This window comes from Bison bison, unplaced genomic scaffold (assembly GCF_000754665.1).
Source record: "Bison bison bison isolate TAMUID 2011002044 unplaced genomic scaffold, Bison_UMD1.0 scf7180017864495, whole genome shotgun sequence".
Lineage (NCBI taxonomy): Eukaryota > Metazoa > Chordata > Mammalia > Artiodactyla > Bovidae > Bison > Bison bison.
Window position 1 is genome coordinate 1,458,805 of NW_011495054.1, and position 26,124 is coordinate 1,484,928.

At 45.5% G+C, this 26,124-nt stretch overlaps 1 protein-coding gene across 1 annotated transcript in view; it reads right to left on the reverse strand.

Annotated features, from left to right (window-relative positions):
- FBXW8 (F-box and WD repeat domain containing 8) overlaps positions 1-26,124 on the reverse strand; it is a 113,551-nt gene that overhangs the window by 3,636 nt on the left and 83,791 nt on the right. Inside the window, exons 8-9 of the mRNA XM_010828550.1 lie at positions 13,531-13,658; positions 303-476 (exon numbers count right to left, since the gene is read on the reverse strand). Of these exons, the coding sequence (XP_010826852.1) occupies positions 303-476; positions 13,531-13,658 (302 nt within the window). The remainder of the gene's footprint in view (positions 1-302; positions 477-13,530; positions 13,659-26,124) is intronic.

Consider the following 26,124-nt stretch of genomic DNA (forward strand, 5'->3'; position numbering starts at 1 on the left):
TTCCATTTACCTAGCCATTTGCTCTGCTTGTGAGAGTATCTGTCTCTTGAATTTCAGAGCTAAAGGTTAAAGTTACAAATTCCTCCTTAGCTGAACCTGAACTTTTCAGTGTGAAGTGCCCTTGTAAACGGCAACACTCCCTGGAGTGGACGGATGGGGGGGGTCTGTCCCATCACGGTCTCTACCCGAGCTGTGTGGTGGCCGTCTGAACAGGCAGCAGACCAGCTCCAGTTCTGAGACCATTTCCAGAGATCTCAGCAGCTGGCTCGGAGGATCACAGCAGCACCTGCGGGCCGGCCTACCTGGAGTGAACCTCCCAGAGCTTCTGGCTCATCCGGTAGTCCCACACAGAGACCAGGCCCTCCTCGCCTCCACTGACGATCTTCCAGTCGTCCATCTGGACTGCGGACACTCCGAGCTGGTGAGCGGAGATGGACAGGGCGATGCTGTCGGTGCGGAGGTCGTGGATCCTCACCCTGCAGGGCCCGAGGTGAGCAGAGAAATTAGCATTAGAGCCCGAAGTGACAGATTCCTCCTCATCTGTGCACAGCAACCCTATGAAGATGAAGAACATGAAACGTCTGAACATTCACCTCCGTGGTGCACTCTCACAGGAGGCTACGGGGCACTAGCAATGACCTAGTTCAGAGCACCCACAGCTGCTCAAAGCACAAAAAAGTGAAAATGTTAGTCACTCAGTCGTGTCCGACTCCCTGCGACCCCGTGGTCTGTAGCCTGCCAGGCTCCTCTGTCCATACTTGAGTGGGTTGCCATCTCCTTCTCCAGGGCACCTTCCCAACCCAGGGATCGAACCTGGGTCTCCCACATTGCAGGCAGATTCTTTACTCTCTGAGCCACCGGGGTAGATCAAAGCACAGAACAAGGACACAGATAACAGCTGTCCGGGACAGCAGCCCCCGGAGAGGGAGGCTGTGACCTGACTGGCACGCTGCCTCCATGAGGACCTGGGCCTGAGAAGCCCAGCATGGCAGTTCTGCTGTTTGTATGCAAGTCTGTTAAGGGCAAGATGTAAAACGGCTACATTCATCTGCAACCTGAACCAGTGCCCAGTTCACCCGAAAAACAGCCCTTTGTGGGTGGAGTGGTACAGGTTCATCAGCGTCTTGTTGAAATTTGGAAAGGGGATGCATCCATCGTGGACTAAGCACAAGAAAGTCATGATGAAAAAAAAAAAAAAAGAAAGTCATGATGAGACTATGTAGACACTGGGGAGCTGCTCATCTAAAATCTTGAGATAATTACCTACCTTGTAATAATCTGAAGAGAATCTTTAAAAACTACTTTTTATACAAGTATGTGCTGAATTTCTACCACCAAGAAGAGACTACTGCTGCCCACCAGCTGGCAGGGGAGCTGGACAAACGCGTCCCACACGGAGAATGTGGGGAGAGGGAAGAACTCGAACACGCTCCAGGCCCTGGGCTCTTACAGCTATATGAGCATACCCACACACAAGCTACTTTCAGCATTCTGAGGGGAAATTATTTCAACTGGAAATTCTATACTGCATTACTTACCAAGTTTGAAGGCATAATGAAGATTTTTTTTTTTTAATTTCTACCAGAAAAGGACTCAAAGTGAGCTACCCGTGGATACTCTCTGAAAGAAAGTGGGGTGGCAAAATATCAGAAGGACAGTGAGGAGCCCCCTGCCCCCCACAGAATGCGGTATGAGCATCGCAGACAGCAGAGAAAGACCTACTATGTCAGCTGGGCAGACAGACGCACAGGACGAGGACAAACCCAGCTCTTATGAGGAAGAGGAAGAGCCTCAAACAGTCACAGAGCAAAACTCAGTATGTGCTACACGTGAAAGGCACACTGGCGTGTGACAAGGAAGAGAGGTAACAATTTTAATACTGAAAATTTCAGAGCAAAAAGCATTAGCTGAGAGTACTTCATAACAATGAGACTGTACTAAATGTTTCATAAAACTTGGCGGGAAAAAAAGCCCACATGTAAAAAGTATAAATCAAATATTCCAATTAAAAAACCGCCCCATGATTTACACTTTTGCAGGTGGGTTTTAGTACATTTAATACACTGTCACACAGGGAGCTCAACCACCCAGTGCTCTGACAGCCTAGAGGAGCGGGAGGGAGGAACATCATGTGTACTTAACGGCTGATGTGTACAGTTACATCATATGTAAAATAAAAAATAACACCTAAGAAATTCATTTTGCTGTGCCCCTTCCTTCCATTACAAGAAAAGATCCCACTTAAATTAGCAATTAAAGACAAAGTACCTTATAATAACTTTCTCAACGTGGAGCTCTACCCACCAAAACTAACTATGGAGGACTTAGAGAATTAAAAACAATTAAAAATATTAGAGATAGGCAGGCCTTTCTAAAAACATTAAAAAAAAAAATAGAAGTCCATGTAACTGGTAAACTGGGGGAAATGTTTGCAGCAGAGAGGACTGGCTAATTTCTTGTTTTAAAAAAAAAATTCATTTAAATTGATATAACCCATTATTTTTGAAATATTTAGTTGGCTGGTCGGGTCTTGGTTGCAGCATGCTGGCTTAGTTCCCTAACCAGGGCAGGGACGGAACCCCTGCCCCACCAGGCAAGTCACTGATAACCCATTATTAAACTGAGAGAAAAGAAAAAGTTGACAGGAAAAGAAATATTAATACTAATGGCTTTTAAACACGTACAAGATGTCCAAATTCACTGGTAACGAGAGAAATTATGCACTAAAACTACAGCACCCTAAGAGCGCTTGTCAAACTGTCCACCCTGCAAAGGTAAAGTTCTGCAGTTCTCTGAGATCTTCCGTCCTGGATGGACAGGTACTTCTGTGCAGCTGATGGGAGCACGAACCTTCTCTTTGGGGAGTGATTTGACAATATCCAACAAATTAAAAAATATACTTCACTTTTGACCTAGCTGCTCTACTTCTAGGATTTTATCTAGGCTACATCTCATACTGGGGGCTTCCTCAATGACTCAGTGGTAAAGAATCCGCCTGCAACACAGGAGACGTGAGCTCGATCCCTGGGTCAGGAAGATCCCCTGGAGAAGGAACTGGCAACCCACTCCAGTATTCTTGCCTGGAAAACCCCATGGACAGAGAAGCCTGGTGGGCTACAGTCCATGTGGTCACAAAGAGTCAGATATAACTTAGCAACTAAATAACCGCACATCTAATATATGTGTACATCCACACACGTATATGTAAGGCCATTAGCCACAGTACTTTTATTAGTAGCAAAGATGAGGCTTCTGTTTCAGGTACCTGCTGACCATCCCAGTAAATATCACTTAATATTGCTGGGTAAGACGTAACTACATCCTTCTAAAAGCCCTGATGAACTCACAGAGCACCTGACCTCCCTGGGACCCCTATAGAAAACCAGCCTGGAGAGCCTGAGCTGCGGTTTCCAGCACCTGCAGGCGTGTGTGGTAGGGGTGAGGCTGAAGGCAGGTCCAGTCACAGGAAGCAGTGGGCCTGGCTCTTCCTGCACCACAGGGCCAAGACTGGGGGCCGCCCAAACAGGCGTATTGGGAAGTCGCTTCACAAAAAAGCAGTATGGAACTTCTAGACACAAAAACATAATCCTGCAATTAAAATCATCAGACAGTCCAGAAGCAGATTAGACAAAGCACTTGTAAATTAGAAAATAAATCTGAAAAGTTACCTAGAATGGAGCACGGAGAGAGAAGCAGATGAAAAATGTGAATGAAGGGTTAAGAGACAGGAAGGATGGGAGCGGACGGTCCAGCTTATTTATGCCCAAAAGAAGTTTCCCTAAGGAGAAAATACAGTGTATGGCAAAGGAGCACTATTCGAAGTCTTAATGGCTATTTTCCCAGAATGAAAGACAGGCATACGCACACTCATGAACACTAATCAGAATAACTTAAAAAGAGATACATATCAAAGAGTATCATCATAAAGTGGGAAACCACAAAAAATAGAGGTCTTAAAAGCAACCTGAGATAGATGTTATGATAATCAGAGCATCGTTTTTGCGTCATCATGAATCTCAGAGACTCAATGGTGCACACAAGTTACCTACCTCCATCAGCTGAGGCTGTGACGGTGCGTCCGTACAGGCGTGATGGAGGCCTGCACAGGCAGGAGAGGATGAGAACGACGCGGACTGAGGGCATCCGTCACCCACACACTGCCTCACCCCAGGCGCCCGGTCCCAGCATGTGCCAGCTCAGGGGCTGGCGGCGGCTGCACCCACCTGACTGTGAAGGCCCCCCTCTGGAGAATGCAGCTACCCAGCCTCCTCTGAGCAGAGAGACGCTCCCAGGAGACAACTTCTCCCCGTATGTACTTTTTTGTGCTTTTGAATTTTAAAGGTATAGATGACTTCTCTTAAAGACTTTTAAAAGTAAAATTCCGGAAGGATACACATACTGAACTGGTAACAGTAGTTTCCGTGGGGAAGAACGTCAAGGAAGAATGAGCGGAATGAAGGCAGCCTTTACTTCTCATTCTAGACACAGCCAAACTATTTAAGAAACAAGCTCACGCGTGACTGGGAGGGGCTCCCGGGGCTGGGCCTTCAAGTACTGGTCATGCTCTGTTTCTTGTGTGTGTGCGCGCTGGGGGGATGCCCAGGCATTCGGTTGTTCTTTAAATTCTACACAACATACCTTGTATACACTTCTACGGAGGTGTTTTGTTTCAAATCACACAGGGTTTTAGAAACCTAGTGTCTTAGGACACAGAGGCGAGGTCCAGGGCTGCCTCTAGGCTGTCGGCTGGTCGACTGAGAGCTCCGTCAACCTCCTCCCCGCCCAGCCCCGCTTCCCAGTGAGGGGGTCGGTGACCAGAGAGAGGCAGAGCGAGTGTGAGGACAAAGCATTTGGGTCAGCATTTGGAGACACTAATCTTTGGCCATTTGTGGGTAAGAGAAGAGAGAAAAGGTAGAGCTGCTGTGAAGGGAACCCTGCCTGCAGGCTGCAGCTGCACGGCCTACTAATGGGAACCAGAAAAGGATGAGGGGGAGGGAGAAATTTTTAGCTTGAGTACTTTTCAGTGCATATTTGGGTAATAAGGGTCTATTTTGCTCTGGTGATTTTCATAAAGAGCTCCTCTGTTGAATATTTATACTCTCATCATTTACAGTTTGGCTGTTAAGGAGACAAAGGCAAACACAAATTTGGTCCAGAAGTTCAAAGTTTGCCATCTGTTTTCCTATTGTATTTAGATACCAGCATGGATGGCTCCAAACAAAACACAAATACACTGAAAGATACGCCATTAGTGTATTCTATCACTAAGGAAAACAAAGATGGGCCAAAAACAGACTCGAACCTCTCCCCGTAGGGAGAAAGGAAAGCACTCAGAAGACATCTCCTTAGAGAGGCAAGGCTCTGGTCTCTGCTAGACAGACAGCAACCAGGGCGGGAAGTCCCCACGAACCTTTCGTGGCCCCAGCCTGAATGGCAGCGCTCCTTGGCAGAGCGTGTGCCCTCGGCGCACAAATCAAATACCTGACACGGGGAAACAGGTAGCACGGCGAACGGGCACAGACATGCCAAGACAACTGATTCCAGGGACAAAAAGAAGCCCATGGTGGACACGGTGAATCCCCAGCCAGCGTGCGTTTCATCAACTTTGCCCGATGAAAAGGAAAAAAAAATTGGTCTGAAAGCTGTAATTGTATTATGTTTAATATTCATGGTTGGGTTTGGAGGACTGTTCCAACACTCTCCTTCTCTCCAGCCCCTCTCTAATGAAAATCACACCATAGGAGTCGGCTCGAGCCCGCCAATTAAAACAAAAGACACCAGAACCTTCCAAAGACTCCCAACAGAGGAGCATCCATCTGATGGGCAGGAAAACGTGCTGGAAGCGAGAGGGAGGCACGCTCTGGCTGGTCCTGTGCTAAGAGCTCTGAATAACTTATTATAACACTTGCAGATGGAGCAAGTGTAACATTTACGCCCCACTCGCTCTCCCTAACAGCCGGCAACAGCACCAGAAGCCATCACAACTCTGCATTTGTCAGGGCGAGAAGCAAGCTCCAAGACTCTTTAATTAGCGGTCACAACTCAGAGCTTGCTTCCCATTGGTTTGGACTAAATAGTCCCTTATAATAATAAGGCCAAAAAAAAAAAAAGGCAAAACACTGTATTTGATGGCAAAAATGAAGGCTGTTCAGACTCTGGCTTGGCAGTTTCATGAAGAAAGACCTGACCTTCAGCTATACTTCTATCCAGAAAATAAAGGCAACCAGTAAGATGGCATGAAAACACAGTCCTTCTTTTTCAAAATGACCAAATTAATCAAGAAAACAAGTTTTTTTGTTTTTTTTTAAAGAAATCAATAACATGATTCTGTTTTGTCTCATCAAAGCTAGGCTATTAAAGAGGATTTTAAAATATAACATATGGCCAAATCAGTAGCTGTAGCTATCTACTTATCTATATCTACACAGCACCAATGATGGTCTTTGGTGAATGATTTATTTTTAACAGCAACTAGAAAAACATGGATTTTCAGGCAGAACTGACGAGTTGAATCCAACCAGGCCATGGTCAGAGCTCTCTGTATTGTAAAGCTGTCTCTCTAGAGTTCTTTGTATTTTGCCCACAAAAGTAATAAGCCCTGTGAGAGTGATCACTCGACCTTTCTAGGCCTGTCTCCTTAGCTCGGCCGCCACTGGATGGTCTTAAAGAGCTCTGTGAGGCTGAACACTCTATAATCCTTACAAGACAGCCCATGACACCACCTGTGGACAAAAATGAGATATGTATAACACCAAATTAACAAGGAACATTGGGAATATGGAAACATTTAGCTGACTGTAATATCCTTTAAAATTTTAAACAGATGAGTATACCTAGCACAACCTCTCCATTGTACGGTCAACTGGTTTTCAACAGTGCGGCCAGACGATCTGATGGGGAAAGAATAGCCTTTTCTCAGCAGACCATGGCTCTCCTAGGACAGTGGATATCCACAGGCAAAGAAGAGGCGGGACCCCCACCCCACACTACATACAAAAGTTTAACTCCAAACGCGTCACAGACCTCAATGGAGGGCAAAACCACAGAAATTCTTCTAAGTAAACATAGGAATATGTCTGTGACTTTGGGCTAGGAAATGGCTTCTTCAATGATACCAAGAGCACAAGCAGTAAAGAAAAACTGGAAAAGTCAAACTCAATCAAAATTTAAAACTTCCATGCTTCAAAGAACACTATCAAGAGCGTGAAAAGAACCCACAAAATGGGGAAACATATTTACCAGTCGTATCTTATAAGAGGTTGGTATCCAGACTAGACAAAGAACTCATACAACTCAATAAATAAAAAGACAACCTAATTAAAGAATGGACTAAGGCTCTGAACAGACATTTATCCAAAAAGGCCAAGAAGCACATGAAAGGATGTTCAACGTCACATCTTCAGGGCAGCTATCATCAGAGACAACGCTAAGTACAGGTGAGGGTGCGGAGAAACTAGAACCTCCACCCACCGCTGGTGGGAATGGAAGACGGCACCGCCACTGGAAAAGTGTCTGGCAGCTCCCTGGATAAACACTGACTTATATGAGCCGGCAATCCCACTCCTAGGTATGTATACACAAGAGAACTGAAAATATAACACCTATACAAAAATTGTGGCTGAATGGTAATAACACTATTCATAAGAACCAGAAAGTGGAAACAACCCAAATGCTAACTGATGCATGAAGAACGAGTGGATGTAGCACACTCACACAGTGGAAAACGACTTGGCCATAAGGAGGGATTAAGTGCTGATTTGAGCTTATCTTGGAGGTTTATCTTGGAGACACTATGCTGAATGGAAGGCAGAAGCCAGCCACAGAAAGGTCGCATGTTCTATGATTCCATTTATATGAAATCTCCAAAGCAGATCCATAGAGGCAGGAAGTGATTAGCAGTTGCCAAAAGCTAGAGGGGTTGGGGGGATGTGGAGAGTGTCTGCTAATGGGCACAAGGTTTCTGTCTGGGGTGATGAAAAAGTATTCTAAGATCACACCAACCTTGTGAACTTTACACGGGATTGTATAATTTAAATTGGTGAATTGTAGGTATGTAAATTCTCTCTGATTAAGCTAAAGTTTTAAAAAGAAAGATTACAGGAGGAAAAAGCAGTGGGATTTGTTGGTTCAGCGAGTACTGCCTTGGCAGCCCACTAACAACCTGACACACGCCCTTACCACCAACTCTTTTTTGTTGTTTTTGGCCCTGCCACGCGGCTTGCGGGGTGGGGTCTTAGTTCCCCTGACGAGGGATTGAACCCAGGCCCCAGCAATAACAGCACAGAGTCCTAACCACTGGACCGCCAGGAAGTCCCACCTTCTCACCAGCTCTTATTCTGGTGGTCCCCAGCGGAGCATTCCCTAGTCTGGATCCCAGGTTTCACTCATTAGAGAGGAAGGAGCAGCTCCCAGAGAGGAGACTGAGAGCAACAGAATGGGAAGGAACCCCTGTAATACAGCTCTCTGCTGCCAACTATTGAGCTTATTTTAATAATTTAAAGAGAACAGGAGTTCTGATTCTGACTTCAAGTAAGCCCATAGCTGCCTGTCTTCTGCTGCTACAACCAAAACCTCTGGAACAAAAAGGCAAGGACCTAAGGACCCTGGAGAGCTGACTCAGTACAGCAAGTTGTGGAGGTCGTGGGCAGGGGAGGAAGAGCCTCACCCCGAGCATGAGCTCCAGGAGAAGCCCGTGTGATGGTGCGGGAGCTGAAACAGAATCGTCACCCTCTTTCTGAAGAACCGACGACAGAAGCCCCTACGTCTGAAGAATGTGGGTGTGGGTCTCTGGGGATTCCCTCTCCTCTCTCTCTGGTTTGCCCACGGGCAGTCCGTACTCACAGAGCTGCACTCACAGGTGAGACTCTGAGAGAAACCCCATCTCCTGGTCAGAGGCCCTGGGAAAGGGGGCCCTGAAAGCTAGGAAGTGTAGGGATGAAGAGCGGGAGGAACTGGAGACGGGGAGCCCGTGACACTGGGCGTGACTCCTGCTCACGCAGATGCTAAGCTGTGCAACAAAGGCTCCAGCAAGACTGATGGTCTCAGACTAAGCTCCGGGCGACACATGCAGGACAGAGTCAGAGAAAACTGAACTGACACCCACTGAAGGCAAGACACAAGTTGCAGTCTTAACCAGGGGGAGTGCCTGTTTGAAACAGGATTATGCAACAGGACACAAAGCGGACACAAAATGTCCAGGACACATCCCACATTATTTGATACTCCTCCCACCCTGAAAGCCCCAGGAAGATGTAACCCGTTCTCCATGCAAAAAACAATGTCAACCCTAAAATAACTCAGGCTTTAGGAATCATCAGTGACTTTAAAGCAGCTATTTCAATTATATTCCAGGAGGTAAAGGTACAGGGATAAGAAAGGATGAGATTAGGAGCAAATAGAAACAATGGAAATTTTGAACAAAGAGTATAAAATCCAAAATTAAAAAATTCACTAGATGGGCTCAATAGTACAATGGAGATGACGAGGAAAAAGTTAGTGGATCCAGAGTTAAATCAATAGATATTTGCAACCTGAAGAATATAAGGCTTAGGAAAGAAAATGAATAGAGTTTCAGGTATCTGTGAGATAAAAGGTCTGTCCTTCATATCACTAAAGTCCCAGAGGAGAAGGGAAACGGATCAGTGTGGAAAAAAATATTTGAAGACATAATGGCAAAAAACTTCCCAAATTTGATAGAAGACATAAATTTACAGATTCTGAATGTTCAGTGAACCCCAGACAAAGGTAAAACTAAAAAAACAAAAAAACCCAAACCCACAGTGGTCTATTTCTTGCAGACTTTATCTTAGTAACCCAATCAAGTTTCTCACAACCGTTCTAATTTCTAAGTTATGGACTTATTTTTGCCTTCACTGAACAAATACAAACTTTTATTTAATTGAAAACACCATCCAATGTAAGAAGCACCATTACTTTATGTAATATTTTAACATGCTGCCAATTATTTGTAAGATGTTATAAAAGACACATCTTGATGTTATAGATGTGAAAATGTAAAAAAACAAAAATCAGTTTATCTTAAATGCAAAATATGCAGAGTTAATGACTTCTCTGATAGCTCAGCTGGTAAAGAACCTGCCTGCAATGTAGGAAAATCCAGTTCAATTCCTGGGTCAGAAAGATCCGCTGGAGAAGGGACAGGCTACCCACTCCAGTATTCTTGGGCTTCCCTTGTGACTCAGCTGGAAAAAGAATCCACCTGCAACGAAGGAGACTTGGGTTCGATCCCTGGGATGGGAAGATCCCTCGAAGAAGGGAAAGGCTACCCACTCCAGTATTCTGGCCTGGAGAATTCCATAGGCTGTATGTATAGTCCATGGGGTCGAAAAGAGGGACATGACTGAGCAACTTTCACTCACTTCACATACAGGGTTAAGCCCTCTCTGAGCACAAGACAGACACGTGGTAAGACATAAGCTTCCGTTCCTAACACTGGATGCACAACCCACCCCTCCTCCTCTAATATTGCTTAACCACTCTTTCTTCTTGGCTTAGCAGCAAAACACAAAATAAACATTTAAAAAACCATCACTGATCTAGGGTATTAGAACTCTTGTGCACAGCCCCACCTATAAAAGCCCACCATATCGCCCTTCCCTTCCAATGAGGGCAAGGTACAACCCAACAGTAACTCAGTTACCACACCTTGATCATTTTATAATCTTTTATCAGACTCTACCTAACCTCTAGTGACAAGCTAGAACTATTTTTTCATTTTTAATTTCAGCCTATACCATGCCACCTCCCTCTACCCCAAAACACAACTCCTTATATAATTCCACCCATGTTTACAAAGTTACTCAAGCTGATTTCCTTACTTTAATGAAACTTTATTTTTGTTTTAACCTTGGACAGTTTTATGTACCTTTAGAGTCTATTCCATTCTCAAGTTATTTATAAAGTACCAAGAGAAAGCAACAGAAATTTAGTTTTTAAAATTAAAAAGGTCCCAAGGTTTTTAAACTGCATGTGTCACTAAGTGAAAGCCACATGGCTCTCTCCACAGTATCTGCCCCTTCCTCTCACTTCTGAAATAAAACATAAGCTGTACAACCTAATGAGATCCTACTCATAGTTATTAAATATTAAGCCTTTGGGAAAATCCCAAAAGACATGCCTCTATACACTTAGAGTCCATATTCTTTCCTTTTTGAAAGTGAAAAGTCGCTCAGTCATATTCAACTCTCTGCGACCCCATGGACTATACAGTCCACGGAATTCTCAGGCCAGAATACTCCGCCTTTCCCTTCTCCAGCGGATCTTCCCAACTCAGGGATCGAACCAGGTCTCCCGCATTGCAGGAGGGTTCTTTACCAGCAGAGCCACAAGAGAAGTCCTTCCTTTTTACAGATGTGTAATATTTTAAGCCCCATGTTTCAAATTCATGTTGCTAACACTGTAAATGTGATTCATAAAGAACAATCCTATATACAATGGTGACCCTCTGAGGTACCAGCAGCGGTCAAACTGGTGGCATACAGATCTAGAACTGGCCCTGATGGAATGCCATTTTGGACAGCCCCTCCCCAACTCCAAGTCCCAAGTCCATTCTTTTCATCCATAAAGACAAAAGAAAAGTGAAAGTGTTAGTCGCTCAGTGGTGTCTGACTCTTTTTGACCCCATGGACTATACAGCCCGCCAGACTCCTCTGTGCATGGGATTGTCCAGGTAAGAATACTGGAGTGGGTTGCCATTCCCTTCTCTAGGGAATCTTCCTGAACCAGGGATCAAACCTAGGCTTCCCGCCTTGCCAGCAGATTCTTTACCATATGAAAAAAACCATAATGTTGGTATATTAATAAAAGGGATTTAACATGGTCAGATTGGGCCTTCAAAATGACCAGAGAGCCCTTTTACACTGTGCGCTCGCTTCTCCTCTGGCAGTGGGTATGTAGTCAGGCAGCTCTGCTCCAGAATAAAACATCGGCTTAACCCAGTACGTGCCGGCCTCCTCACTGAGAGCGGGATGAGCGGCTGACAACGGTCAGGACGATCTGGCTATAACTGAGCTTCTAGAGCTAACTAGGCTGCGTTGTGCAGAGAGCAGAGTTCTCTTCCTGGGAACACCATTTTGGTTTTCTGGCAGCCTCACTGTGGTTGATCACCTACACGCTCATGCTGTCGGCAAACACTGAAGCATAACCCACAGTCCCACACCTTCCATCTGGATGCCCCCCTAGAGCACTCCTGGAAGGCGGGGGTGCTGCTGGGCCCCTGGGGGAGCTCCTATCAGGCACGCTCGGAGCCTTTGTCCAGTTCAGACTGGAAATGAAAATGGGAAGAGTAAGCCTACAAACTGGTTTGTTCCGCCTGCTGTGCCCCAAGTGGGGCCAGTTACCAAGCGCAGGGCTTGTCCTTTTTCTTTTTTTTAAATAAAAAAAAAACCTGCCTGCATGTATACTAAGGATTTTAATTCTCAAGTATGAGAAGTAGCTGTTTCAGGACGCCTTGAGGGAAAAAAAAATAAGATCAAGTATTTTCTTTCAGTAAAGCACACTCACATTATCTTTTTGCTCTATGGGAGTGGGGCAGTAGTAGTGAAGGTCAGAAGTTGGAAATATTATTTGACAAAATAATTATTTTTGCAAGCTGCACTCATGTGACAGAGGTCCGGGAGTTGGCACAAAGGAGGACCCGCCTCACGATCCTCACCCCTACCAAGCGGCCCGCCACCTGCAGCCCAGAGCAGGCCAGGGAGGGGCCGCCGGCCGGACCTGGCCTCCGGCCACCCTACCTCCCTTCAGGGCACTGGATCAGACGTGACAGATATCCAGCCAAAAGAAAGAAAGAAAGGAAAGGAAGAGACAAGGGGGAGAGGGGACAGAAAGGAAAAAAAAACCCTAAAATTTGGGCTCCGTCTTTTCAAACACTCTAATCCTTTCGTGCTGATGGGTCCTGGAGCGGCCGGAGCTGGCACGGGACCCTGGAACGGGAAAATCTGACTCCCTCAGCCAATACGTTAAAGGGAAGACTGCTAATCAGCTAAATAGAAACTGGAATCTGTTCACATGAAGTCTCCCCCCTCTCCCACATCACCAGAGGGACACCATAGTGTTCTGAAACACACTCTTGACATCACTTGGCAGGCAACCCTGTTTTGCTTAATATGATTCATCCCTTAGGTTATTGTTTTTAATATTAGAAAGTGAGCTTTTAAATGCCAAACAAATTTTATAGCAGGGGGACAAAAGATATTCCAAGTGGTCTCACTGGACTTTCCACCAACTGTGTCCACCAAATGGTCTAAAAGACCCCCTTCCCATGGAGTTTCAGAAACGAGGCAGAGAGGCGGCTCCATCCAACTATTACCTAATATGAGACTTTTGTTCTCCAAGTTCAAAGAGACAGTATTTGTGGGGTCAGGGCTGAACTCAGGTGGGCAGGGCTGTGAGTGAGAAGTGAGGAGGGTGAGCTCTGCAGGAAATCAAGCGAGTTCAGTGGGGCTGAGTGGCCCAATCTCCCGAGAAGCTGCCTGTGGCAGCCAGATATGCAACTGCGTGGAGACCTACCTGCGGTCCATGTTGCCGCTGACCATGAGGCTGGGAGGGCTGTCCCGGAGGTTGACGCAGGAGAAGTCGCCCAGCGCGTTGCCCAGCTTCGAGACGCAGCGTTCCGCTTCCAGGCTGTACACCAGGATCTGGGGAGGAGGAGGAACACACAGGTGTGCGTTAGGGGAGCAGGCCCGCACAGACACCTTCCACCCAGCATCGCCCAGGGCTCGGTCACACCACTCGCTCCCACAGAGAAGAGGCTCTGTCGCCTCATTTCCTGACCCCTTCCAGGTAATGGCAGTAGAGGATGTCCCTGCCAGAACAAAAGGAAATGCAGAAGAAAAGAAACTCCAAAGAATTCCAGGCCAAGGTGCAAACAAACTCAAAGGACACACAAAAAATGCCAAGTGGGGAAATTAGGCATCCCAATTTCCTAACAATGGAAACCAACTAAGGCTCACTGCTTCTGAGTACATAATAGGGGAGGCTAACAAGAAGCCGGCATGGGTTATCTCTTTTTCCCCCTCTGTATTTACACCACAACAGGTAAAAGAACGAACAGCAGAAGTATTAAGGAAGACGAAGTTTGCAGAGTTAACCACTAGATGACTCCTTTAAATGACAAACTAAAACACAAAGTCCTATTTGAAACATTAAAAAAAATTTTCTTTTGAGATACAACTGATACTCCCCAACACTGCTCTCTTCAGTCACATCCACTTGATAATAGGAAGCTCTGTTCCATAAGGTATGGAGGCAGCTAATAAAGTATTCTTGGTCTCCAGACAATGTATTCATTATATTTGAACACTGCCTCTTCTCCCGGGCTTCCCAGGGTGGCTCAGTGGATAAAGAATCTGCCTGTAATGCAGGAGACCTGGGTTCGATTCCTGGGTCGGGAAAACCCTCTGGAGGAGGACATGGCAACCCACTCCAGCATTCTTCCCCGGAGCATCCCACGGACAGAGGAGCCTTGTGGGCTATAGTCCACAGGGTTGCAAAGAGTCGGATACAACCGAAGTGACTGAGCATGCATGCACACCTTCTCTCCAGCAAAAAAGGGGGCCAGGGAGGATGATTCATAAGGAACCTTTCTGAAGATTATTTAAGTCTCTTATTAAAAAGTAATTCATTTAACATTAAGTGCTGACTATGGGTCAGTAACTGTTATTAAGTACTGAAGACACAGTACTTGCCCCAGAATTCACAGTTCAAAAGCCTCTTCATTTACACACACATACACACACATATGAGCATACATTGTATTCTGTTGATCATGGGGTTAAAATTCATCACTGAACTCAACAGTTTTAATGTAATATTTTATAGAGAGTCTCCTCTCACCACACACATGAAAATGATATGCTATTTTTTTGTTAACCTATACACTTACCAATTATCAGTATACAGATTCATATTTCAGAATTGAGAGGTTAATAAACTGACCCCACCTTGAAAACTATCGATCTCACTGTCAACATACATTTATAAGAACTGAATCTTTGGAAATTCCTAAGAAACTATTGCTCATAGTATCTGAAAGGAGAGAGGGCAATTTCAAAATGTAAAATGCCTTCTTAATCCACAAAGACTATAGAGAACACACTAAATTTTATTTTTATTTCATGCAGTTGAAAATAAAGTTTCTGAGAAAACTTCAACTATAAAATATCCAAAATAGGATTATGTGGACCTAGAAATAAATCAAATCTGCTGTCTACGGTGAATATCCTAAAAACCGCATAAAAATTAGTTCCTAGAGGGAGGGGAAAAAAAACACCAGCAATCTCCTGGTCTACTTTAAAGTAACATTCCACACTTACATATCACTGTAGAGTTTTCAATAGGACTTGGACTCAATCTCTTGTTTTTAAAATACTTCAACATCGACAGCAGGAAGAAATGTCCTCAGTAAATAGAAGAATTAAAATCTGATACTGAGTCTATCCCTATGTCTTTACTTTTTCTGGAAGTTGTTTTTTTTTTTGCAAGAGGACAGGTCGTTTCTGAATGAAACAGTGGGATCTAATTCCTCTCCAAAAATTCATCATAAAGATGTCTAAGTTAGTAGTCAGGAGTCAAGGGTTTTCTAAAGTGTTTAATAATTCAACAAATCAGAACTACCAGAAGAGTACCTTGACCATTACGTTTAGTTAAAGACCACAGAGATTAGAAAACACATTACCCATCTCAGAGGCGGTTCTTCCCACGTTACGAGTCCCTCAACGACCTTTACCATCTCCCTCTCCCTCCCATGCTCTCTCTCTTTTAATAAGGTTGAGCAAATGGGACTTCATTTTATCTGATTGCCACAGACTAGTGAGATTAATTATTCATGCTCACGCTCTCCCTCTTGTTAAAGCCATGCATTAGACTAATTTTTCTCTTTATTGCCCTAGTTGGGTGAGTCTCAACCCCTGGCCACTTGACTCGCTCTCAGAGGTGTATGGATATGCTGGAAAGAGGGAAAAAATGACCCGTAGCTAAAATCTTGGGAGAAAATGTTCTGCACTAATGTGACCGCCAAATCAATAGATGTTGCTGGGGATTTTTTTTCTTTGAAGTACCAAGAGTACATCATAAAAGGGCTTAAATAGTGACTACAGAGCAAATTTTTGTAGGAGTTGGATGTTTCTTTAAGAATTGTCCAGAAGAACTGAACCTGTTGTCTATTTTACAAAGAAAAGTGCAGGAGAGGCAGTGTGGGGTCTCTGGACACTGTGGGGTTTACTCTTTTCTCTCTGGTTTCCAGGTAGATGGAGAGGGCACCTCGGGGCAGCAAGCATTGTTTAAAAAGCACTTTGCTTTTGGCAATCCACTCCAGTAGTATTGCCTGGAAAATCCCATGGACAGAGGAGCCTGGTAGGCTACAGTCCATGGGGTCGCAAAGAGTCGGACACGACTGAGCGACTTTCCTTTTTTCCATCTTAGAGATCTTAAAGTATTTCTACAAACCCTACTCTTAAAATCCTAACTTTCATTTCTGTCAATTACTTAATTTCTCTGAAATTTCAAAAAAAAATTTTCTGATTGCAAACATAATATATAACAAGTTCTAACACAACAAAATCATGTAACAAAAACTTGTAACCTTCTGCATATCCATCTCTCAAAAAGAGCCACTTTAACAGTTCAGTGTATACAGCTAGCTGTCCCTCGGTATCCATGGGGGTTGAGACTCCCGGATACCAAAATGTGCCCACACTTAGATAAAATGGTGTAGTGTCTGAATGTAACTTACATTTTCTCATCTGTGTATTACTTACACAACTAACACAATGAAAATGCTGGGTATATAGCTGCTGGTGCTCAGCAAATTCAAGTTTTGCCATTTGGAACTTTCTAGAATATCTTTTTAAATATTTTCAACCTGGGATGGGTTGAATCTGTGGATTCGGAGCCTGTCTCGCTGACTGGGCGCTGCTAGACTTTTTCTATACCCACGTCTGTCTTGTCTGTTGCTCCCTTTCTCTCACTCTCTATGTGTATCAAATTGTTTTTTTCTTCAATGGGATTATTGTTCTGTGACTTGTTTTTCCTACTAAATAACATGAGAGATCTTTCTTTATCAGTACCTATTAATAAGTTGATCTTTTCCTTTTTAAAGGTTGCACAGAATTTGTCATGGATATATAATTCCATATTGGTGGATACCTGAGTTGTTTCTAATTTTTTTAGACAAAGTAAATAACAATTACCCTTAATTTGTAATTCTTTCTGCAGTCAGTCAACAAATGTTGATGACTCTTCCTCATGCAGCAGGCACTGGAATGAACAGGGAGGGTGGGTGATGTGCAGGAGCCTTGGCGGGCTGCCAGCTGAAACAACCCACCTCTTCACCAGCTGCATGCGGCCACCAGCTGTCCCACTCCCCTGTTTGTGGGACTCACCTCTCTGAGGAGACCCACCTTTCCACCGTGTCCTAGAAGGTGGTGATGTCACAGGAGGGGCAGCAGTACAGTCAGGATGGAGGTGGCAGCCACAGGCCCAACATGGGGAAACCTCAGGCAACACCCTGGTGCAGGCAAACCCTGCTCCTCCCAGGTGTAACCCAGACCAGCTAGTGTATCTAGCACTGGCTTTCCAAACAGACCCTGAAGGAAAGGGATGAGAAATGGCTCTGTCCCTGCAGTGGAGTGAGCTCAAGGCAGGTCAACTACACTCAGTCAGACCTGGGTTTAGCTGCAAACATTTCTGAAATCTGGGACTGCTATTCCCCTCATTAGGAAACAGGAACCATTTGTGTACAGAAACAGTTCTGAAGAGATTACAGAGCCTTGCAGTCCCAAACTTGTGGTCACGCGCTAATGACTGAAGAAAGGAACTCCATTTGTACTTTAAGTTTACCAAAAACAGTGAGTCTTCCTCAAACTACTCCATGTCATCTGTCAAAGGCATGACACCACTACCAATGTCACCCTAAGCAGCAGGCTCACCTCCTCCAGACCCTGTTCAGTTGTGCCCAACTTTCTGCAACACCATGGACTGTATGTAGCCCACCAGGCTCCTCGGTCCATGGGATTTCCCAGGCAAGAGTACTGGAATAGGTTGCCATTTCCTTCTCCAGGGGAGCTTCTCAAGTGGTGGATTCTTTACCACTTGAGCCACCTGGGAAGCCCTACCACAGTCTCGTACACAAGAAATACTCATATAGGGCTTGTCTGCCTTTCCAAAGAGGTGAGGAGTGGTCAGAAGGCTTCCTTGTAAGGCTATAGCTTTTTAAAAAGTGTGAAATAAAGATAGTTTGTCTGCCACCATCTTAAAAAGGAGAAGCGACAGAGAGGAAAGGTGAGGAGATGCTGTGCTGGACTGCAGCAAAGTGAAAGACAAAAGTCACAGGGAGAAGACCTGATTGCCCTCCGTGGAGATGACAGTCTACCTACTTTCTTTTCTGATCTCTAACGACTCTCCTCCGTCACTACCATATATACTCTTCTGAGGGAAAGTCATGATTAAGAAGCCAAACTCTAGAAAGTAGAGCCTCATGCTCTCTTCTCTTCCATCCCAATCAAGCTTATCTTGTATTCTCTTTGAGCCCTTAGCAGAGTTTAGCCCTCCTATCAGTGCTGAAGGTATCTACCATCTATGCAGCCCACCCCATCCGGTGTTCCCAAGGTGCCATTTAGAACTGTGCATTTGCTTCCTCCGACTTTTCCCCAGACCCGTGGTTCTCAAACGCTGGAGGGCAAGAGGGTCACTGAGGAGACTGACTTTACAGAGCAGCCGAGGCTCTGTTATGAAGCGCCAGGCCACACGCTGTTAACACTGTCCTAGACGAAGGCTCCTTGGGGCAACAACCCTATCATTTATTCCTGCAGCACTGACGAAGGACCCAGCAAGCGCCCGGTACTCTGTAAGTGCCCGCACATGAACTACATGATTATCAGGCAAACCCAGGGCTTAGCACCGTCTGCATGTCTGCTCAGTCGCTCAGGTGTGTCCAACTCTTTGCGACCCTATGTATTGCAACCCACCAGGGCCTCTGTCCATGGGGATTCTCCAGGCAAAAATACTGCAATGGGTTACCATCTCCTCCTCCAGGGGATCTTCCCAACTCAGGGATCGAACCCGTATCTTCTGCATTGGCAGGTGGATTCTTTATCACTGAGCCACCTGGGAAGCTCTACCATGGTCTGGCACACAATAAATACTCAGATAGGCCTTGTTTGGCCTAACATATTCCCCCATCCCTGCACGTCTAATCTTGTTGCCAGCTTGCACAAAGGAACCACTTCATTGTGCTCCAAACAGAAGGTTCCATAGCTCTCTCTCCACAATATCCAGATTCTAGAACTCCCACGCTGTACCCAGGCCCCAGGTTCCACCTCTGACAACACGGCACACAGAGTGTCTGGAAAACCATCCTGTTTCAAACACTGAGGATGGCTGGTTAAGATTCAATCTATTAAACATTCTTCAAATGTCCTGTTTAACTACAAAATCTGAGAAATTCCAAGGAGCCAGAGACAGAAAGAGCACAATAAGCAGAAGGGGAGGCAGCACTCAGGTCAAGGGCTGCTCTGGGGAACGTCTGCTGGGGTCAGGAGCCTGGAAAACACGGGAAACGGGCACAGTCTCCAGCCAGAGCCAGGTGGAGCCAGCACTGTGGAGTCTGCCTGAATCTGGGGCCCTTGGAGAGTGAAGTACACTTGGCAAAAAGTGAGCCAGGAGCAAAACTCTATCCACTGGTAAACAGAGCCTCCTGCAGGTTCAGCTCAGGATGGAAACTGGTTGCCCTTGGGCCTGCAACCCTCACACAGGCTGGGGGTTTGAAGTCATATGACCTGCAGGGCCAAAAGACTCCAGGGCTAGTAATTAAAGTATTTTCATGTCGGTAACATGGTTCCTGGTAGCTGGCAGAATACTGACAGGAGGAAGACCCTCTCAACCCAGGTCCAGCAGGAGATCTACAACTTGAGATCAGCCAAGTATGAGTTCACAATTCTTAAAAACAACAAAAAATTATTTTTCCTAGAGAAGGAAATGGCAACCCCCTCCAGTATTCTTGCACAGAAAATACGAAACCGAGGAGCTTGGCGAACTATAGTCCATGGGGTTGTAAAGACTCAGACGCAACTGGGCACACACACATGTACGTGGTAAAAGCACATCCTGAAACGTCTATTAAGACAAGTGTCAAATCAACTGTACTTCAATTAAAAAAAAAAGAACAGGAAAGGAAAAAAATTTTTTTTTCCAAAGAGAGAAACAACTCTTTATAAGTGAGAGACATAAACCTGAAGAATCAGGCTTCTAAGGACATCAGATGTTTATCAGATGAAGAAAAATATGCATGCTGGAAATGTTTACAGAAATAAAAGAGAGTGAGGGGTCAAAGCGGCAAGTTTGATTAAGTAGCTTTGAAAAGCAAAACAACTTTCTAGAAATTAAAAAAAAAATCAATGGATGAGTTAAACAAGTAATTAAGAGTTCAAGAGAGAATTTGTGAACTACAAGACAGATGAAGAAATTATTCAGGGTGCAACAGATAGATACGGAGATGGAAAAGATGAGTGGGTGGGGGAGGGCAGAGAAGGTAAAGTAGTTTCGTCTAACACACATCTAACCTGAGTTCAGGACAGAATAGAGAGAATGAGGGAGGGCAAATTTCGACAAGTCAATGGCTGAGAACTTTCTGCAACTGAAAGCAAAGAAGTGCCAGAAAATCCCTAACAGGGAGAACAAAACTAAATCCACACCTAGAAACAGTAGAGAGAAACCACAGAAAATTAAAGACAAGGAAAAAGCAGCCAAAAGAAGAGAAAGAGTCCTAAGTGGGACTGAAAATTAACCTCTCAGTTAACATCAGTGGAAGTCAAAACTAATCACCTCTTCAGACGAGATCAGGCGTGTTCAGGGTGGTATGGCCATAGACAAATTAATCATCTCTTCAAAGGTCTGAGAGAAAACACCTATCCATCCTGGAATGACAAAGGACTGGTGAAACCACCTTTCAAGAAAAAGTATGAAATAAAAATGCTTTGGGATAAAAACAGAGACAGCACTTGTGGTCACGAGATCTTCAATGAAAAATGTACTTTTGAAAGGTGTAAAATCATTTCAGAAGAAAAGGTCTAAAATGCCAGGAGGCGCAGTGAGCAAAGAATAAGGTAAATGTGCATGGAAGTCCATGAGTGTTGACTGTACACCACCGCAATTCTGATTTGGGGTTAAATAAACAGAACGAACTCCATCTAGTCCTTATTATTCCAAACAGTCAAGTGCCAAGCATCAGGGCAATGTACCAGGAGCACAAAGATGCCAGGTGCGTGGGGGCCTCCAGAAATGCGGTCTGTGTCTTGGATACCTGTATGGTTGTGTCTGGCACACAGGATGGGCGTGGTGTACCTTTGATGAAAGAGTGCGGAACTGCTGCACATTTCTGCATGTGTTGATTATAGGCAAACGATACACTGGCCTTACATTAAAGATATGCGCCACAAATACAAATGAACACATTAAACCAAACTGCTTTCCACCAACAGCAAAATATTTAGCTGGTTTGTAAGTGGGAGTACAGTTTCATCTAAGTGGGAGGCACAGTTTCATTCAATACAGATCTTAAAGTACAAGACTAGTAATGCTCACTTAAAAAAAAAGATACAAAAGAAAAAGAGCTCTCACTTTTGGGGCAGAATTTACTCATGTGAACAACCCAGGTTGATCTCCTGACCTGACATAATATGACCCATAGAAACGGGGTCAAAAATTTTACTACAAAAAATGCAGGGTCTGCTTATCGATGTTCACATACTAAGCTAAGTGAATCGCCTCTATAAATCCACAGATGAGCTAAGATTTAAAAAAAAAAAAAAACGATGAGAAAGACAGACAATTGGGCTGGGAGGGCAAGCCGGTGAGAAAAGAGTAAATCATACACAAAACAGCCAATAAAAAAATAAAAAAGCAGTTAATATACATGAATAATGGATGTCTGATTTAAAAGCAGTTTACTCCGATATGATGTAATTTTTGACAATCAGCCAGAGAGACTATTTTGTAAGTCCCTGCCAGAGATAAGTCAGCGCGTGAGGCCTGGTAAGGCGGCGTATCTGTGAACATGTGGAAAATGACTTTCACCACCACCCCAAAGGTGACTCTGCTGGCAGACAAAAGCTTGCCTCTCAGGCGCTTTCAGCAGCGGCAAGCACAAGCTGCCGAGCTGAAGAAATGGACCCCTGACACGAGCACAGATCCCTCGGCCGCAGCAGCCCCGCGACAATCTCCATGACATGCTTCTGGCACAGTCCACCCTCAAACGGCGCACAAAGGGAGCAGTAGCCCAGGCTGTTTTCATGTTTAAGTTTTAATTGGAGTGACAAGCCCACGAGGCCAAGATATCTCAGGGATGGGACGGTGCTGCTGAGCGGCGCCAGGCGCTGGGTAGGCAAGGCCCGCGTGCGCGCCCCACCACCACGCGCCAATGCACCTGCAACCCCCGCTGTTCCAGGACTGGACTCTGCCTGGGAAGCCACTGCCAATCGCCACAGACCGTGCCAAACGTGGGGCTTTGTGATGTGGGCAGATGTCTACAAAGGGCCAGAGCGAGGCCAAGCCGACACCTATTGTGACCTAAGCCTGAAAAGAACCCAGAGAGCAAGAGCATGCTCGGGTGACAACGCAGGCCAGCCTGTGGTCCAATCTCTCCCCATCCCCCTACATCCACAGATGCTGGAAATAATAGAGGAAGGCAGGTGTACTCTGGGACGGAGCCGAGAACGGCTCTCTGCCCTGCTTCAGGGATCTGTGTAGACAGTCTGTGTCCTTGTGCTAGAAGAAGGTGAAGAGCTATGACTAGCAAAACAACGGGTCACTGGGGAACCTGGAATGAACAGGAGATGTTCACTGTCAGAGCATTCAGTGCAGTGAGGAGACTGTAACTGCTACGCAAGCATGTAACTCAAAGCTGAAAATCCTCACGTCCTTTCACACACCCAACAGGCCTCATCATAATGAAGAGTGTGCATGCCCAGTTTCAGAGCACTTCACATGTAACTAATCACAGCCCTGTGAGAAAGAAGGTTATCATTAAATCTGTGCTTGTAGAGGGAGGAAAACCTAGGCTGCAGACTACAAAATGAAGGCTTCAAAATTCAAGACAACTGGGACATTACTTTTTAACTGGGAAGAGTGCAAGTGAGACGACTGTGGTGTAACAACACTGTGAACCTGTAGATTCACACTGTATATGAAGGTCGGCACAGTCTGTGGCTTGGGCATCAATTTTCAACTGGCCTGGCAACTCCTCATTTGGCCCCAAGTTGAGGCTGAACAAAGGCTTACAAGCAGGTAGACTGGCAGAAGGTGGATACAGTCAGCTGACAGAGGAGCATGAAAAACCACAGTCAACTTCTGGGGCCTTTGATGGAGGGCGCATAGTCCGCCCCAGCTCCCTTCACACCCTTAAGATCTAACAACCTTTCAACGACACCGTATGGTCCATGTTGGTGTCAGCACAAACGTGCTCAGCAGGGTCTTGTACGTAAAGACGAATATTAGCTGTTAACAATCATCATGATAGTCTTTTCACACAAATCCTGTCAGAATATCACTCCATTTGGTTCTCACAACCAGTAAAGGAAGACTAACATCACCGTACACATTTTGTGCATAAAGAAATTGAGCCTTAAAGTAGCTTAAATATTAGTAACTTGCCCCACATGACACAGGTAACAGCAGCCCAGGATGCACGAGGCAGAGCCCAACTCGTCTCATTTCCAGGTCAGTGTTTGCCTGACCATATGGCACCATATGACAAGCTTTTTCCTTTTCCTGCAAAAATAGTCATGAATAATGGCTGATAGTTACAGTGTCCTCTATGTCCCAATAAGGGACAGTGCAGTCACTCACCCCACCTGATCCCCACAATTCCATAAGGGGGGTACCACGATTTTACTCCCTTTATAATAGGAAGCGGAGGTGTAGAGAGGTCAAGTCACTTACACAGTGAAGTTCTGAAACTAGAATTCACGGCCAGGTGGGAAGACCTCTAAGCCCATCATCCTAAACCTCCACCTCAGGGTGCTCAAAATGCGACCCCCGGACTAGCAGCATCAGCAGCACAGGGCAGAGCCTCAGGCACTCCCCCCACCCCTGGACTCATTGAGTCAGAAGCCTGAGGGGTGGAGGCCCAAGATCTGTATTTTTCTGCGATTCGCTGGTGTTTGAGAACCCCTGCCCTGCACCAACCCTGCTTCTCAAGCCAAAAAGACTTTCCGACCTTAAAGCAGTGGTGCTCAGCTCTGAATCCTCACTCCCCGCCTCCCAGCTGGCGGCCGTCTGGCTAAGACAGCACTGGGCTGGGCAGTGACAACACGGCAGTGTGCGACGCGGGGCCTGTGCACCTAAGGGTCGGGAAGGGGAGGCGCTCACTGAGAGCCAGCACCGCGAGTAAGGCTGCTTCTCAAAGGGGACACTGGGTGGACTCCCTGAGAGGACATGAGCAGACAGGAGGGGAAGAAACAGCATCCTCCGTACTGCACATGCCTGGCTGGAGCAAGGGGCTCCCTTTGGAGGTGTGGAGAACAGGAACCAAGGCCAGGCAGAAGGTGGGCACCAGGGCCTCGTCTACACTCCTCAGCATGCAGCCACTGCTCTGACAAAACCAAATGGACCACGAGGAGGGGCACTGACAGGTGGTACAAGAGCCCAAAAGCCAGGAAAGGGCAGAGGTGGGTGAGGCAGGGGGGCTAGGGAAGAAGTATTCTCACGTCACTTTCAACATATATTTTACAACTTGTGAACAGGAGATAAGAGTTCACACCCTAAGGAAACAGTGCAGAGAAGCCGCCAGGGAAAGAGGTGGAGCCTGGGCCAGAGGGTCCGAGGCTAGAGGCTAGGAGCCAAAGAAACCCGTGCATCGAATCCGGTCCCCATCCAAGCCATCAGTTCCGCATCTGCAGCGGGGAGGTGAGCCGAGGCTGGAACCAGGTAACGGCAGAGCTGCCTCCTGCACGTGGCAGAGACGCCGGGCCTCACTGAGAACCCACCAAGGCCCTGCATCTGGAATGTGACCGCTTACATGTAGACTCAGCTGGGGCTTCCTTTGTCCATCTACAGAACTAGATTTACCCTGTAAATTAGTAACACACTGGGAGAGCAACTTTGTGTCCATTAGAAGAATGCATCTGCAACTCAATAATTGATAGGTTAATTATAAACCCACTCTCTAACACAGTGCCTTATAGACTGAAGTGCTGGGCAAATTAATAAATCATATTCATCTATGTACTGAATAAAAAGCAAAAGCCCTCCACTTTGTAATATTTTCCTGAGTCTAGTTTAAGCTGCCATGTGAACCTGAAAACAGTAAAACCTCTTAAATATTCTGAAATTCAGGCCGTTTTCTGTGTGCCCTCTTCTCCTGCCCTTGACCAAACCAACACCATTTGTCTCAACTGTCTGGACGTATGTACATGGAAAGTCTGCGGCCTATTGTACAATGTCATTGTTCCTGTTGTGGGCAAAGGCAAACATTTCTGACAGCCCCCCTTGATCTTCATTAATTGGAAAAACAAGCTGATTTCTAACCCTAACAAACCTTGTTGCTCCTCATCGGTCAGGAAGAAATGAAAGCCACATGTACTGAGAAGTTGACATAAATGCAAGATAACTCCAAGTTCACTCTCTCCCATGGCTGTGGGATGATAAACCAGGACTCCATGTAAATAATCAAGAAAGCCATTAGAAAAATTAGGCCCTAAATAAAACTCTAAGTTTTATTTCAAAAGACAAAGGAGAAAAAAGGAAATGATCATCACAGTTCAACTCTTAATTCAAAAACAAATGAGAAAAAAGGAAATGATCATCACATATGTCACCGTAATGATCTTGTAAACGTACTCAGTGATTTGAGAATACAGATCAATGTTTTTTTAGAAACAGAAAATGGTAAGAATGTCACAGATAAACAAAACGATGCCAGCGTGAGTGAAGACAGAAGACACTAAGACACAGTGCCAGTCCTCTTGGACAAGGCTCCACGTCTCAAAGTGATGGTTCACAAGGTGACTCAGCACACGCACTAACTTCCCGCGTTCATCCTGCCAGAGGCCAAGCTCCCCTGGCCCTCCCTACTCTACATGCCTTCTCTCAGAACAGCTCTTGGGAAAA